Source organism: Canis lupus, chromosome 8 (genome assembly GCF_011100685.1).
Source record: "Canis lupus familiaris isolate Mischka breed German Shepherd chromosome 8, alternate assembly UU_Cfam_GSD_1.0, whole genome shotgun sequence".
Taxonomy (NCBI): domain Eukaryota; kingdom Metazoa; phylum Chordata; class Mammalia; order Carnivora; family Canidae; genus Canis; species Canis lupus.
In genome coordinates, this window is record NC_049229.1 from 61,539,328 (window position 1) to 61,556,822 (window position 17,495).

Here is a 17,495-nt window from a genome sequence, read left to right on the forward strand (position 1 = left end):
CAGCCATCACATTAGCTCAGGGGTGGTGAGGAGAAAAAGGGGCTTGAGAAAGCATAAAACCCAGAGCTAAATTGTCCCCCATGACTCAGTGTTCTCTCAGGGAAACGAAATTTGTCAAATTCCTCTTCAGGCACTGACGTCTTCTGATTCCTGTGGGGCTAATTTCTGTTACCTTCTGAACACAGACATTACTGTGACTCGTAATAATGCAAATGATTTAAAGAATCCTATGTCTCACACCCTGGTTTTCAGCTTTTATAGGCAGAGGAGCATCAATTTATTTTTGACTTGTAAGTGACTTACTGCTGAGGAGTCTAGAAACGTCCCCCAGTTCAGAAATTACCTGAAACGTAGCTTAATCTTTACCATATACGATACTGTCTTTTGTCAAAGAGGCTTTACTATTAACAAAAGAGAGAGATATAATAACCTTAAAAATAGCAGATTCCAAAGACATCTGGACCTGTAAGAACTCCAGACTTTTGCATCCACAGCAATAACTGTCACAGAAAAATAGCGCCATGTACAGTGAAAATGCCATTTCCCTCCGGCCCCCCAGCTGCTTTGTGAAATGCTTTAAATTAGCCTGTGATGTCTTCATAGTTGAGAAATGTTACAGATAGAAATGTTTTTCATATGGACTATCGTTGTCATCTGCCTGGCCTGTAGAAGAGGAACCTCAGATACACAGGTGAGCCCTCCCCAGAATCCTGGGATGATTGGATGCCCAAGTCACAGAATGTTGGCACCTGACTGTCCCTAGAGTTCATCTGGGCCGTTCTATCCTCATTTTACCAAAGGGGCAACCAGAATAAGTTGTGACCATCACACACATAGGTTATTAATAGTCTGGACTAGAACCCAGGGCCCTAACTAGCTACCCCCGTGACTCCAAGCAACTTTTGACACCTCTGTGTACTTCAGGTTCTCGTGTAAAAGAGGGGGGGACATGGATAGGATAATATTCCTAATTTTCAAGGTTGGCATGAGGATTGAAAAAGTGAGTTTGTGTAAAACACTAAGCATAGTGTCTGGCTCAGAACGAGTGCTCCGTGCGCGTAAACTGTCACCATATTCATCACCCTCTTGTGTCACTAATCTCCCTGCTTCAAGAGCTGGAATAAACAATCAAATGGCCTTGTGCTTAAGGACCCAGAGAACTAAAAAATAAAAAAAATAAATAAATAAATAAATAAATAAATAAATAAAAGACCCAGAGAACTCATGAACCAGTAGGTCGTAGAACGAAGGATATTCCCCAAATCGGTATTTCCAACACTTTTCTCACCACCAGACAGTGAAGCTATGAGCTGCAAATAAAGAGTACAGTTACCAAATTCCTAAAATGAGGAAGTTATTACCAGATCTCCTTTGCCTACATCACTGAGAAATCCTGTCTTGAATGGAAAACTCTAGAACAATGATTCTCCAGCTCTAGAGTAGTCATCAATATCCAGGGAGGAAACCAGGCCCAGCCCCAGAGATGCCGATCCAGGTGGTAAGGCTTAGGGGTCTGGATCTAACAAGCTCCTTGGGTAGTTCTGGAACCAACAGTCAAGAAGCATTATCTAGAACACGGAATCTAGGCCTATTCCTTTACCAAGGTGGGCTACCATGGCAGCAGGTCCTTAGCAAATGCCCATGTAGAAAGCGGATTTAGAACCAATGCCCACCTCAGCCCTCAGTTGCGCTCCTGCATTTCCCTTCTCCCCTCCACCCAAAAAATCCAAAACCTCATTTTACAAAAAGAAACCACAAACCCATCTGGTTCCAGCCCAGAAAAGCGACTGGCTGGGAAGGAAGTACCACTTCCTGGTCTTCATTACCTTTGTTGCCGTGTAACATAGGAAGCAAGAAGTCCTTGGCTACTCTGGAAGTCCTACAAATCCAAAGGAAGGGGAGCAGCTGTCTTCATGTCCACTGGTATCCTGGCTCCACAGTTATTCCAGAGCTTCTGAAGACCGCTCATTCTGATATAATGTACCACCTGAATGTTTTCTGCATCATTTATTGATATATGAAAGAAATTAGGGGTTGCCTTTGCCCTTAGGACCCCAGAAGTATCATATCTTTCACTGATTTTGGTAGGGCCCTAACTTAGACCCTTACCCAAGCAGATAGGACCTTTGTTTCCAACTCTCCTGCCCCTGTGCTCTGACCCCAGCTAGAGGTACCTCTCTGAGTGGGGTCTCTGGTCCTTGTACTAGAATCACTATGGGAATTAGTTTAAAATACAGATTTTCTGGCCCCATTTAACCTCCTGAATCAGAATCTCTGAGGGTGAGGCCTGAAAATTCAGTTTTTAACAAACTCCTCAGGGAATTTTCACGTGTACTGAAGTTCAAGACTTTCATGCTAAGTGACCATGGTTTGCTTCTCCCTTATTCACCTCTCAGCTCATTTTCACACTGTGAGTAAAGGTGTGATCAGACCATCCATCCTCCCTGAAGCTTAGCAGAAGCTTTCCATCTGTCTTTTATGTTATTTTCAGGTGACTCAGAAAAAGAGTTTACATGGGGCACCTGGGTGGCTCAGTCGTTTAGGCAACCAACTCTTGATTTCTGCTCAGGTCATGATTTCAGTGTCCTGAGATCGAGCCCCACCTTGGGCTCCAAGCTCAGCCTTCTGCCCTTCCCTCAGCTTGTGCATGCTCTCTTTGTCTCTGTCTCTGTCTCTGTCTCTGTCTCTCTCCCTCCCTCCCTCCCAAATACATTAATAAATCTTTTAAAAAAGAAAAAGAAAAGGAGTTTACTTGATTTGATAAACAACCTAGTGCAGGTTTCCTTCTTGTGTGTCGTTGCAGTACTTTATCTCCTGGACCAGGTTTGATGCTCCTGGAGGGCAGAAGCTATCTTGTAATCACCCACCTAACCCTACCCTGCACATCCTCTGGCACAGTGTGTGCAACCTAATAAGTATGACAATTACTGCCTTATTTGACTGTCATGTCAACACTTGCCTCCAACAGCTCTCTCCTCAACATCTAGAAATAATATAAGAGGAAGTAAACTTTGCTTGTGAACACTTGACCCTCATAAACCCTTGTCTTTAAGCATTTTCTTGAGAAGACTCATAAAACTTAATCCATACTTCTCATAGCCTGGGAAGTACAGATGGCCACCCTACCTCTTCACACAGTACGCACACCTCTCCCTCCACACTTCCTGTACGTGTGTACTAAGGTACTGATTTGTCCCGGTTTCTCATTACCCCAAGTTTCTATTAAGGAACCTCCCCCCATCACCACTCTGGCACTCTCTGAAGTGTTTGTTTTTTTTTAAATCATGCAGTAATTAAGCATGCAGTACTTTCTTTCTCTAAAGGGGCAGGATCCAATCTTCTCCACATTTTAGCTAAGTTGCTAAGACAAGGTTTTACCCATCTGACCATCCATTAAGTATCTGTTCACTTATCTGATCATGCCACCTACCCCTTCAGCTCATTTCCAGATAGGTGAAGGAGGAGTCAGGGCTTGGATGTCCATGCCTGACTGGAATTGAAGGGCCTACCATACCCCTCCTCAGAGAATCACTTCCCTTGCGGCACTGAATGCTGTACTGAGAAGACCTGATTTATTATTATGCACATGGGAGCCACAGGGCATATTGCTGAACTATGGAGGAAAACCCATACAGGCCAGACAAGGCCAGTTTTAAATCCCATTGTCTGTTTTTGGTAATTTTCCAGTGGTAGTTTGTGAAAAACGAACCAGGTTGAAGGAGAGACATTCTTAGCTTGATTTTAATAATTAGTAGGGTCTGCTTTTTTTTTTGAAGTTTGTATAAGGGAGATTATGGTGAACACAAACATGGTACAGTGTGATATCCTATCAAGCAAGAACAAAATTATGTTTGTTGACAAAAATCTGTTTTGTGGAACTCAACAATGGTGTTCAGAATGGGAGAGAAGTGACTTTTAAAAGGTGTAGGTCTTGTAAAAAGGATTTTGAGTGATTAGTTTGTATCTTTGCCTTAGATTTACCAGTGTACAGGGATTACTCAAGTGTGAGGTGAATGGAAATTGTTTATTTTGTAGACTGTATCAGCATCTTGTGCGCAGCCAGAGCTTCCAATTTAGGGTTCAAATCCTGGTTTGTCAAATGAAAATTTTCACAGGGTGTTACCATGAGCCTTTTTTGGTGTTATATTGTCTGAGTGCTCACTACCATAAAACAATTATAAACAGATAAGTGTGTGTTTGTGCAACTTAACCTCAGTTTATACCCTGGAGGCAGTTGGCCATCAATGGGAGTGTCTATTCCAAAATCCACTTTCAAGAGATAACTATTAAGCACTTTAAATATTGTTATCAAAATCTACACTGTAGGGAACATTGGCTAGCATAAGAAATGTTAGAAAAAATTCTCCATTGGAGAAATGAGTGCTATGCAAGAGAGGGTTCGCCAGCAGGTTGTGTGAACCGATGCCCTTGCCTTAGATGGGGCAGTAAATTCACTGAGCATATCTGGAACCCATTCAAGGCCTAGAGCTTCACTGTTTCTGTGTCACCTAAAATTCAACAACGAAAAAGAAAATGGGCAAAATAATTGAACAGGCATTAAGAGGATGCCCACCCATCCACAAAACATATGACAAGATGCTCAGCTTAATAGGCATCAAGGAAATGCTAATTAAGACCACCATGTACCCACCAGAATGGCTGAAATGGATATTGGCAAGAATATGAAGAAACTGGGTTTCTCAAACTCTGATGAGGATGGGGTCAATCAGGGCATCCACTTTTCTGAAGATATAATATTGTGTAAGTCCTCACTTCCACTCCTAAGTATGGGTATCCACAAGAAAAATGCATATATGTTCACCAAAAGATATGCACCAGAGTACTACTCATGATAGCCCCAAGCTGGAAATGACCCAAATATGTTTCAACAGTAGAATGCTCTCCTCATCCCACCTGTCCAGTGCCCTCAGCTAGTGTCTGTTTCTTAATATCACAGGCTTGACAACTTGTTTGATTTACAAGTAGAATTCCCATTAAATTCCAAACTCCCTAAAGATCTCCTTTTGACACTCTTTGAAATCCCTTACACTCAGTTACCAATGAAGCGTGAAGGGAGGAGCTGGAGCAGCCCAGAAATCATGGGGAGAAGATGCCTGTTGAAAAAATTGCAAGCCCCAGAGAGAAGACATTTCATTAGTCATTGCTATGCAGCAAACCTCCCTAAATTAGCGGCTTAAACAACAATCATGGACATTTCTCACAATGCTGTAGATCTACTGGGCTCCACTGGTGGTTCTCTGGTTCCACAGGGTACAGCTGGTATATCTCATGCTTGACTGGGGCTGGAATGCCCAAAATGGATTTACCCAGTATCCGAGGAGGCTGAAATGGCTGGGGAGGGCTGGGACTCTCTCCAGCTAAGTGGTCACACTTTTCACATAGTGACTCAGGAGTCCAGAAAGAGAAAGATAAAACTGCTAGGCTCCTTACTGTCTAAGCCTGGAAGTGGTGCAGCATGACTTCTGCCACTGTGATTGGTCAGAGCAAGTCTCAAGGTCATCCAAGATTCAAGAAGAAGGGGAAATAGGCTTCAGTTCTTACAGGGGTGGGAGCAGTTTGCTCAAAATCATCTTTGAAAAACAATTTTCCACAGGCAACAAGAGTAAGGGAGGGCAATCTGGATAAGGAACCTGGATTCAAGCCAAGCCTCCACCCCTCAAGATTACCTGGCTTTTCAGTGCCTCAGTCTCCCCACTTATGACAGAAAACTGTGAAGTTCCTCTCAGCTCTAACAGCTGTGGTTCTATAATCCATATAAACTCTGTGCCTGGTAAAACCCTCAAGTCTTCCATCATTGGAGCCCCATTCCCATCCCTCACATCCCCCCTAAGAATAGTCCATGGGGTCTGGTTTTGGTGGATTTTTTTAAAGATTTATTCATTTGAGAGAGAGAGAGTGCGCGTGCTCATGCATGTGAGCTAGGGGAGGGGGGATGCATAGAGGGAGAGAGAGGCAGAGAATCAGACTTCTGCTGAGCATGGATCCTGAGACCATGATCTGAGCTGAAACCAAGAGTCAGAGGCTTTACCCACTGAGCACCTAAGCACCCCCACCATGGGGTTTGTTTTTGCCCCCTCTTTCCATCCTAATTGAAACTGGAAAGAGACTCCTAACTCTGGGAAACAGGGTTTCAGAAGAGGAGGTGGGGGGGTGGGTAACTGGATGATGGGCACTGAGAAGGGCACTTAATGGGATGAGCACACGGTGTTACACTATATGTTGGCAAATTTAATTTAATTAAAAAAAAAAAGAGTCATTGGTGGCTAAAAAAAGAAAGAAAAACTGGAAGGTCTTGTTCAAAAACGCCCACAAACCCTTATGTAGTCTCATCTCACTACAAAGAGAGGCTTAAAATTTCCAAATCAAAAAGACAATGAAAAGTTTGTGCAAGCCAAACTTTGATTTCTCAGTGTATTGAGAAGAATGAATCAAGAGGGTTGATTGTTTTGAGCAGGTATTTGCCTGCCATTTGAGAAAAACTTCCAGAATATTTTAACACATTTTTCTCTGTTTAAAAGTAATGAAAGATATAAAGCATTATGAAAAATTAAATCACCCAGAAGATCACCACCTTGAAATAACCTGATTCAAAATCTTGTCTCTTTCCCTTTATGTTATTTTTGTGTGTGTATTTGTGACAGAACTTGTCGGTTCTGGGGTCCTTCGCTTTCCCAAGAAACTCCAGTAAACCCTGGCCAGTCTAAGAGGAAATCCATTCCTCTTATAGATCATTGGTTTGGGAAGAGGACTTGTTCTAATTAATGATGTATAATGGGAATTTTGCCAGAAGGTTTCTGGAAAGGATTCTCTGCTCTTATGAAGACATACACGAGACAGGAATATGACATTTTCCAGCTCTGGACATTAGATTGTGAAAAGTTAATGCCCAAAGTTGTTGGCATGGGGAGGAACTAGTCAACCTGTTGACAATTCCAGAGCCAGAAAGGTGAAATGGTTTTGGTTCATAGATCATTTGGAAAGCTGCTCAACTAGACACCCAATTAATCGAAAGCCACACTACCTCCAAATTTCATGTTCTATGAGATAATATATCCCCTTCATGTGTAAGTCACCTCTATTCATGATTTGCTATTACTGGCAACCAAAAGCAAAATCCTCACTGCTCCTATTTACGTAACTGCAAAAATGTATCTTACAAAGTTTATTCCTTCATCCAACAAATGTTTAATGAGGATGCCCCATGCACTAGCTTGAGTCATTCTGCAGACACGCTTTGGCTCTGCATTTTTTCCATTTAATGTTTTCTGCAGCCATTAAAAACTCTCTTTGAATATGTCATTTTAATGGCTTCATTTTAATGGCTACTTTATTTAGTCATTTCCCTGTTATCTGACATTTGGGTTGCTGAGGATTTTTGTTATTAAAAGCAAAGACATAGTGAACACCAATGTACATAATGAGTCACATTTCTGATATTTTGGGGACATATTCCTAAAAACAAAAAGAGAAGAAGATACAAGTATTTTTAAAATGCCTGAAACATTCCCAAATTGCTTTCTAGACAGTTTATGCCAATTTGTATGTCCCCATACAGCATTTGAAATTTTCTGCTGCATCTGAGGGCACTCTGATAATAGGCATTTTTTTTAAAAAATGTTTCTAGGAAGAATTGTGATTAAAGTCTACAGGACATATTTACCTGAAAAATCAATGGCATAAAAAATGGGAGGGGAGGCTGTCAATGAATAAAGGAGACTTACAAGATATAATGCTTGGATCTTGCTAGCATCCTGATTCATACAGATCTGTAAAAAGATATTTTTGAGAAATTTGAGTATGGCCTAGCTATTATTTGGTTTTAAGGAATTAGTGTTGGTTTTATTAGGTATAATAATATGGTTGTGTTGGGAAAATAGAGTGCTTGTCAGTTATAGACGCATCCTTATTTTTTAAATTTATTTTTCAAGTCCCAGCATAGAACTTGAACTCAACAGCCCTGAGATTAAGACCTGAGCGGAGTTCAAGAGTCGGCTGTTCAACCGACTGAGCCACCCAAGCTCCCCAATGTGTCCTTATTGATGGATATTAATGGATGAAATGGCGTGTTATTTAGGATTTATTTTAAAATACTCCAGCAAATACAGGAGGTGGGGTGGGATAGGAGAACCATGATTGGCAAAATGTCGACAACTGCTGCAAGTGGGAAATGAGGGTTTATTAATATTCTCTTTACCTTTGTGTATGTTTGAAAATATGCAAAGCTTTTCAGTGTTTTACCCTGATTAATTTTTTTGAAGAATATAATAGTCAACAGAATATACATAAATGCTAGGAGACCGCAGGTCTGCTCTCCTCTCTTCATTGTCTAAATGAAAAGCTCTATTGGGGTTGACTGGGACCCTGGCATTCCCCGGCTGCTTCATTCCTGGCTCCAAGGACACCAGAGAACCTGGTTTGGTCCCAAGAGCTACGCTAGGGGTCACACTGAAGCAGACCTGAAATGGTTCCAATGAGCCAGAACGAAGTAGGCTGCCAGGCAAGCTTCCTTGGAGTCCTTGGACTCCAAACTCCTGGGCCCGAGGTCCTCGGTCAGCTAGCTCATGTGCTCCCAGACTCAGGGGTTGGACAGAAATCAGATGACCTCAGGCTTCAAGCGCAGAGAATAAATTATATACTGAAAAGCACCACCTGTGACAATCAGTTTCATTTGTGTGCCTACGAAATACAAGGCGACCAAAATGCATGGGGTGTAGCACATTTTAGAAACCGACTTAATTACATCACTTGTTGGAAGAGGCACACATACATTCAGAAACATGTGTTTTAGTAAATGAAAATTGTAGGGTTTCAGTTTGTGATGCAAGCCAATCCCCTGATTTGGGTACCAGATTTGGCAGCCACTGTGGTCTGGGTGTCTATGTAAAGCGTGGAACTAGAGATGCTTGGTTAATTTCCCTCCCCCGATTCTAGTCTTGATGCTACACCTGTCAGTGGCTGGCACTCACTTAGCATAATCAGGTGGAAAGAGCACAGGCCTGGGAGACAAATTGAGGTTCTCATTCTGGCTTTACAGCTTTATGCAGGTTACTTAGCTTCTGTACTCTTCTTTTTCTCACCTGTCAAATGGAACTAGTAGGCTAATAAGAGCCAGCTCCCCAGCAAGGGGGCGAGGAGCCAGGGATACCTGGCAGAGGGCAGGTATGCTTGGTGATGCTTTTATCCTTTTCCTTCACCAAGGAGGACCCTGAGGCTTCTCACTCCCAATCCAAGGCATCCCTAATGTTCAGTATTATGGGCTCAAAAGAGGGAAGGCTTTTTATGAAAAAGCCTATAGTATTGAACTTCCACACTTTTAAGCTCTGACAATAGCAGAAGTTGTGGAAACACCTCTCACAGCAAACTAGAGGAGGGCTGCCTCCCAGTGCTTCTCTCACACTACCACGTATGCCATTTTTCTGTCATTTTTGCTGATTGAAAAGATGGCAGTGATCAACTAGGTTCAGTAGGTAATCAAAACTCGTGGCTTCGCTGTCCTTTGATAAAATGGAATGTTTTAAAGCCAAATAAGCAAGATAAAATCCAGAAATTTTCAGTCCCTGGGACACGTCCCCACATCACTAGGCATGTCATTCATTGGAAAAGTCAGTTTACTGAGCTCGTCAGCTGGCTTCGGTCATGCACCTGTACAGCATTCACCCCAAGTGAGTCAGCATTCGGGCCCCTGAAGCCGGATAACTCCACTCTGCCTTTATTTTGACACTTGACTCTCTATGCCTTGTTTTGTAGGTAGCAGCTTATTTGTCCCAGCCTGGATGTGAGGTTCCTTGAGGTCAAGGACCTTGTCCAGCTAATAATCATTGTGTGGTCCAAACAGTGCAGGCTCTTGAACTTCACAGGTGCTTAATTAATTATTGTCGTAAACTTTGGCTGAGAGCTATTCTTAACTGCTCTACTTTCCAAGACTAAAATAATCAAGTCACCTCTGGGATCAGAAATGAAGATTTTGGGGGTAGCAAACATTTGCCCATTTAAATCTTGTGCTACAGGAGAAAGTTCTCCTCTGATTGTTGGCAAGAACCTCCCCCTCCCGCTCCCTTGCTATTTCTGGGCTTTCCTCATTTTCAGTGCCTTTATTCTGTTTCTGGAATATTGTTGGCTCAATAAAAGGCCCCAGATAAGTGTTTGTCTTTTTTTTCTGCTTGTTGCCTCTGTTCTATCTCCAATGAAGAGACCCCTAAGACTCCTCTGGCCTTACAGCTTTGGGGCAGGGGCTCTGGCTTCCATTGTTTTTGTTTTGTTTTGTTTTTTGTTGTTGTTGTTTTTAAGATTTTATTTACTTGTTAGAGAGAAAGAGCATGAGCAGAGGGAGAAGAAGGGGGAGAAGGACAAGCAGACTCCCCACCAAGCAGGGAGTCTGACGTGGGGCTTGATCCTAGGACCCGGAGATCACGACCCAAGCCAAAGGCAGATGCTCAACCGACTGAGCCACCCAGGAAGCCCTCGTTATTCATTTCTTAGTGCAGAAAGATCTGCAAGTTGTACTGCTTCCGGGAATTCACTGAGCCAGAAGAGGTGCCCCAACATCCTCAGATAACCAGGAACTAATCACTCAACACCTTGGTTACTCCTCAGAGTTCTTTGGCCTGGGGAGAGAAAGACATTGCTCTCAGCTCAGTCATTAAACTCAGTAAGTTTTTCCTAAATTCTCCACTATTAAAACCACCTCATTTCAACTTGAGCTTGGGGATAAGAATGAAAGATACTAGCAAGAGAAAACACAGCAAACACAAAGTATTTCTATTTATTTACTTATTTAAGAGACAGAGAGAGGTGGAGGAGTGGGGTGGGAGCAGAGGAAGAAGGAGAATCTCACGTAGACTCCGCACTGAGTGTGGAGCCCGACACAGGGCTTTATCTCATGACCTGAGGTGAAACCAAGAGTCAGATGTTCAACTGACTGAGCCACCCAGGCACCCCAAGACAAAGTATTTCTTTACATAAGGAAGGTACCTAATAAATGAAACATGCAAGGCGAAGAGTTGCTGAGGGAGTTCCCAGGGAAGAGATAAGGGTCTACTTTTCTCTCTACCATTAGAGTCCATTACTGTAGCTCCCAATGGAAGTATCTCCAGCCTCCCCCGCCACCACCCCCCACCTCCCATGCTCCTTCCTTAATGAAATCATCCTCTCCCATCCAGCTAAAAAGCTAGATTGACCATCTTTCTCCAGTCACCTGATTACCGGTTGCTTACAGCCTACACTCATGTAGACCCTTTTGGGCTGTAAAAGAACAATCCAATTGAACTGGATGGTAACCAGACAGTAGCACAGTCTGTATAGCTAAGTGTTTGAGAAGGGTGGCCCCTTGGCTCTGCCTGAGGAGAGCAGGAGGTCATCTCCCCAGAAGCCCACACATGGCAAGGCCTGACCTGACCACATCCCAGCGTGCACTGGGAAGCAACCATGGGCAGCTGTGATAACAAAGAAAAGTATTGGCTTGGGGACAAGCAGGGTGTCATCAGGAAACAGGATAAGGGTGAGTCCTCAAGATCCCAATGATGGAGCTTACGTTAGGAACCTGAACTTGATAATAAAGGGAAAAAATGGAGATAAGTTTGGACCAAGGTTTGGTCCGAATGAAAGGTGGAACCCAGGGAGGCAGGCTCAGTACTCCTTTTTTGAATGGCATTTGTTTTCAGAGACTTTGATGCCCATCCCTAGAACAGATCGGAATTCTCATGGTTACTGAATCATTTGCTTGGAAGGATTCCATGTCCCTTGGGGTGGGCTGACCCTGAGCACCCCTCAGTGAGAAATACTGAGTGAATCACTGCTCTTTTCTTTTTCTTGGTGTTTTTAGAAATGCCTATTGTCCTATAGTTGGTATTCTTGGGAACAAGTCTGTGTGCATGGGTGGAAAGGTCAAGAAGGTAGAAATTGTGAACAGTGAGAGGTAAAGGCAAGAGAGACACTTTTTATTTGATCACACTATAAAAATCAACACCTCAGTTTTCACTCCCCAAATATAAGGTGTATGTTTGAAGTATTTTGTTTAAAAGACAGGCAAATCTTGAGCAAATTTCTCATTTCTACATATGCTGGCATTTGCTGTTTCTCTGAAATACCACTACTACACTCGTGTACACACATTTCATGTGTCTGAAATACCACACATGCACATGCACGCACACACACCTCTCCTTGCCTGCCTAACTCCTCTGTAGCTTTCAAGCATCCCTGCTTAGTCTTCCCAGAACCTCAAGCCTGAGATGGGTTCCCCTCTTGGCTGCTCGCATAGGACACTACTCCCTCCAGCACAACACGTACACGGTAGAGTAGTCACCGTGCTGGGCTAGAGCTCCACAGGGACAGGGCCCAGATCTGGCTATTTTACAGTTTAATCCCCAGTTCCTGGAATGGCACTGAACGAGTATTTGTGCAATAACTGAATTCTGATGAGTCTGTACAAACCTTTTCTTTGTACAAACCTTCTTTGTATGAAACTTTCTCTGTCTGAACAACGTCTGCTGACTGTGGCTGTTCAGGTTGTGCACTCCACAGGACATCTAGCCAAGTCGAGAGGGGAGGCCCAAAATCCAACTCTCATTCTCATCACCCAGCCACTTTTTTGCTGCCTGGAGGCACCCACCTGGAGGATGAGATGCCTTTTCCTGATTTGCACCATGGCACCCTACAAGCTTTCAGCAGTGCAGCTCTGAACAACACGCAGTGTCTTCACTGAGAGCCCCTCACCCCCCCCCCCCCGGTTCCTAGAAAGGCTAGGACTGAGCACTTTTTATGACACTCATTCTTCGGGCCCTCTGCCAGCCGTCACAGCCAAGACCCTGCCCGTGGTCCCTCACTCTTCTCTGATTTTTGTCTCCTGCAGGGTTTGGGATGACCACTCCAGCGACGGTGGGAGGAAAAATCTTTCTGATCTTTTATGGCCTCATTGGGTGCGCGAGCACCATCCTGTTCTTCAACCTCTTCCTGGAGCGCTTGATCACCGTCATCGCCTACATCATGAAGTCGTGCCACCAGCGGCAGCTCCAGAGACGAGGGGCCCTGCCCCCCGAGAGCCTGAAGAACCCGGGCAGGTGCGAGGTGGACGGCCTGGCCGGCTGGAAGCCCTCCGTGTACTACGTCATGCTCATCCTGTGCGTGGCCTCCCTCCTCATCTCCTGCTGTGCCTCGGCCATGTACACCTCCATCGAGGGCTGGAGCTACTTCGACTCGCTCTACTTCTGCTTTGTGGCTTTCAGCACCATCGGCTTCGGGGACCTGGTCAGCAGCCAGCACGCCCAGTACGATCGCCAGGGCCTCTACCGCTTCGCCAACTTCGTGTTCATCCTCATGGGCGTCTGCTGCATCTACTCCTTGTTCAACGTCATCTCCATCCTCATCAAGCAGTCGGTGAACTGGATCCTGAGGAAGATGGAAGGGGGCTGCTGCCAGCAGTGCCGGAGGAGACTTGGCCGCTCACGGAGGAACGTGGTCATGCCGGGCAACAGCGTGCAGAACCGCTGCAACATCTCCATAGACACGGACGGGGTGATGGACAGCGACACCGACGGGCGGCGACTGTCGGGGGAGATGATCTCCATGAAGGACTTCCTGGCCGCCAACAAGGTCTCGCTGGCCATCCTCCAGAAGCAGCTGTCTGAGACGGCCAACGGCGGCCCGCCGCAGGCCAGCGTGCTGTCCCGGGACAGTGAGTTCTCGGGCGGGGTGGGGGCCTTTGCCATCATGAACAACAGGCTGGCCGAGACCAGCGGGGACAGGTAGGAGCGAGGAGTGGACACCGGGAGGGTGGGCGACGACGTCGATGACCAGGGGATGGGCACCCAGCTCAGCTCTGCACCGCCCGGCTCGCTCTGGAGCTGCCCCCGTCACCCTGTGCAGGCCCCGCCGTACAGAGCTCTCCTCCTCCCACTCACGGCCACCTGCCGGGGCTGCGGGACCCAGGCCCAGGCCTCTCTCCTCCTCTTGACTCTCTGAGGTCACAGTCAGTCTCAAGAATGAACGACAAAAGCAGCCTGAGACACTGGCATGTTCCTTTACGCATCTTCCTCCAGGGAGGGAGGGGGGTTAGGTAGGCCTCCAGTCCTTGCTGCTCTGTTCTTCATTTGGAAATAAAAATCCCCAAGGAAGATCCTCCGGTACCTCCGGAGCCCCGATGCAGTGAATGCAGATTCGCTGGCCTTCCTACCGCCTTCAAACAAGCCGGGGTGGGGGGTGTTTCAGATGTGTCTGGGCCCCGGACTTCCTTCGGAACGGATTTGCCCACGGTCCACGGAGAGGGAAGTCACCTGTTCTACCCTCCGTGTCTGCTTCTCTGCTTTTTGTTTTTCCTTTCTCTTATTTTTAAGATCCTAATGCCGGGCTAACGCGTCCGTGGGACATCCATGTGATAAGAAAACTAAATTCAGCTTCAAGCCTTGAAACTGCAGCTGAGTAGTGGAGAGACTCACTTTTGTAATGAATGAACATAGCTTAACGTTCTCCCTTTGAATGGTCACAGAGACCATGTCATTTTTTTTTTTTTAAACCAGGGCTTGGGGCCCATTGCAAAGATAATGGCTATTTATTAGAACTGAAAATTGAATAAATCCTCACTTTATTAACTAAGATGACATGAGTGCTCATTATGGCCAGTGGGGCTGGGCGGGGGGGATGCCTAATTAAACGCGCATTTCTTGTGCTCAGAGAAAAAGGAAATAAGAAATGAACCCTTAGGGATAGGAGTGTCATCTTGGATTCTTGGCTGGGGAAACATTCTAGGCCAGATAAGAAAATTTGGCTTCTCCTGTGTCATTTGTTTCGGTTCTGCCTTCTGGATTGTAATAAGTCTAGTTACATAACCTCCCGAGCCAGTAAAACATTCATGCTGGGAACAAAGGCTGTTGATCTTCTTCATATATTCAGGAGAGAACATTTTGAAGTTTGAGAGCAGCGTCAACAAGAGATAGCTGGTTTTCTTTTTTCTTTTTTTTTAATAAAATAAGGATGGTACACACAGCTATTTTAGAAATGATGAAGAAGGTTGGGCGTCGGTGAAGAAAAGGAAGCCAAGACCTATGTCTAATGAAACTGAAATATTGAGCAGAAAGCATCAGAGCTGGGAGGATCTTAGGAACCATCCCATGCAACTTTCTTGTGTTTTAGACAAGGAAGAAACAGGGGCATGGAGGGAGTACTCCTTGCTGAACTCTGAGCTGACAGCAGATAGGCAGACAGCTAAGAGAACCCAGGTGTCCAGATGGGGACATCTGGTCTCCACGCACACTCCACACAGCTTCAGAACCTCCTTTAGCTGCTCCCTCTTAGACTGAGTTGCCTTTCCTTCCAACTGTCAAATCCAATATTTTCTCTACAATGCCCAAAGTACTCAAGAGCAAGGATCCAATAAGCAGCAGCCCTGGGCTTTGAACTAAGGGCTGTGCAGCTCCAAAGTCAGAGATCTTCAAGTCTTCCCTCATATTATTCTTGAAGCATCTTGGAGCTTCTGCAAAACCCCATTATGAACCTCTGATCACAAACCAAGCTCCCCAGGGGTCCTGCCCTACATGAAGCATTATGGGGATAGGGAGAGAAGCTGGGTTCTTGCCCCAGGAGATTTCTGGATCTCCACATTCATGGTAGAGGGACTGGCACAAAGCAAGTCCTTGCTTCTCCAATCCAAGTTCCTAGACCTCAGAGGTGTACCCAGAGGCCAAGGGGCATTAGTATAAGCGAGTGTCATCTTCCGAGAAAGTCGGTGTACTATTTTTGCAGAGAAATGTTATGTCAAAACACATGGCTCTACTTAAGTAGGATCCAAAACTAGAATAAACTTTTGAGCTAGCCATGAAAAAAAATTTTAAACTTTTGAGCAGTTTCCTGAGATGTCCTCTCAGGGTCTTGGAAAATGGGTTTGTTTCACTCTGGGTTGAGGTTCCTTGGTGGAAACATTTGAGGATCAGTGTAAGGAGTGAAGTGTGGTATGTTTATGATGCACGATGGGAATAACATATTCCACCCCACCCAAATGGCAAAACTAGGAATTTATTTAGTTAAGTTTCTCTCTTAGTTACTCTTAGACATGAATTGGTTAACAAGAGAATTTCTAGGTAGTAATATAAAGCTGGAGTTCAAAATAAATAAATAAGTAAAATAAAGCTGGAGTTCAAAATCTGGAGCCCACAAAATCTAGAGCGGTTAAGTTCCAGACCACCACAACACAGTAAATATTGCAATAAAACCAGCCAAATGAACTTTTTCATTTCCCAGTGCAGATGAAAGTTATGCTTACTGCATACTATAGTACATTTATGGCATTGTGTCTTTTTAAAAGTACATACCCTAATTTTAAAAATGCTTTATTGCTAAAAAATGCTGACCAACATCTGAGCTTTCAGCAAGTTGTGATCTTTTTGCTTGGTGGAGGGTTTCGCCTCAATGTCAATGGCTGCTGACTGATCAGAGTGGTGGTTGCTGAAGGTTGGGGTGGGGGCAGCTGTGACCATTTCTTATAAGACAGCAATAAAGTTTGCTCCATTGGATGACCTATTTTTTTAATGAATAATTTCTGTCTGTGGCACATGACACTGTTCAATAGCATTTTACCTACAGTAGAACTTCTTTCAAAACAAGTCCATCCTCTCAAACCCTGTCACTGCTTTATCAATGGTTTCTAAATTGTTTATCTTCTTCACCAGAAATAGATTCCATCTCAAGAAACTACTTTCTTTGTTCATCCATAAAGAAGCAACTCCTCATCCAATAAAGTTTAAAAAAAAAAAGACTTTAAAAGTTTTTTAAAAAGATTTTATTTATTTATTAATGAGAGACACACACACACACACACACACACAGAGAGAGAGAGAGAGAGAGGAGAGAGAAAGGCAGAGACACAGGCAGAGGGAGAAGCAGGCTCCATGCAGGGAACCCAACATGGGACTAAATCCCAGGACTCCAGAATCATGCCCTGGGCCAAAGGCAGGCGCTAAGCCACTGAGCCACCCAGGGATCCTTGTCAACTCAGTTTTTAATTAATTTTGTTTAAAAAATTGTCTTGCTAACTAAGGGGGGGGGACTCATATCACTTGCTATGAATAGAAAATACAGTCACTGTAAAGATCAAGAAAATGAAGACAAAATTATGTTATTAACTTCTAGACAGAGCCTGTATCCTAGTGAAGGCTGTGAATCTGAGACCTTTTCTCTCCATTAAAAATGCAGATTGGCTTGTGTGGGGGAGGTGTGAAAGACACTGGCACCAAACAGACTTTGTGATGTAACCACAAGGACTGGAAGAGAATTGGAAGCACTATGTGCTTTGATATTAATTCATTCCAAGCCTGAGGGCCCCTAAAATCATGTCATGTTCACCCAAATTGTTGGTGCATATCCCGCATTGGGGGCTACATAAAAGTAACAAAGCCTAATTGCATACGGAAGAACAGTTCTTAGGTTTGGACACCAGCCCATGGACACCTGTTCCAATGTGAGATAGGCTGGGAATGTCTCCCTGT

General features: G+C 44.5%; 1 protein-coding gene across 1 annotated transcript in view; it reads left to right on the forward strand.

Annotated features, from left to right (window-relative positions):
• Positions 1 to 14,610, forward strand: part of KCNK13 (potassium two pore domain channel subfamily K member 13) — a 96,160-nt gene extending 81,550 nt beyond the window's left edge. The window contains exon 2 of the mRNA XM_038545545.1: positions 12,872 to 14,610. Within this exon, the coding sequence (XP_038401473.1) occupies positions 12,872 to 13,767 (896 nt within the window). The 3' untranslated portion in view covers positions 13,768 to 14,610. The remainder of the gene's footprint in view (positions 1 to 12,871) is intronic.
• The last annotated feature ends 2,885 nt before the right edge of the window (positions 14,611 to 17,495 follow it).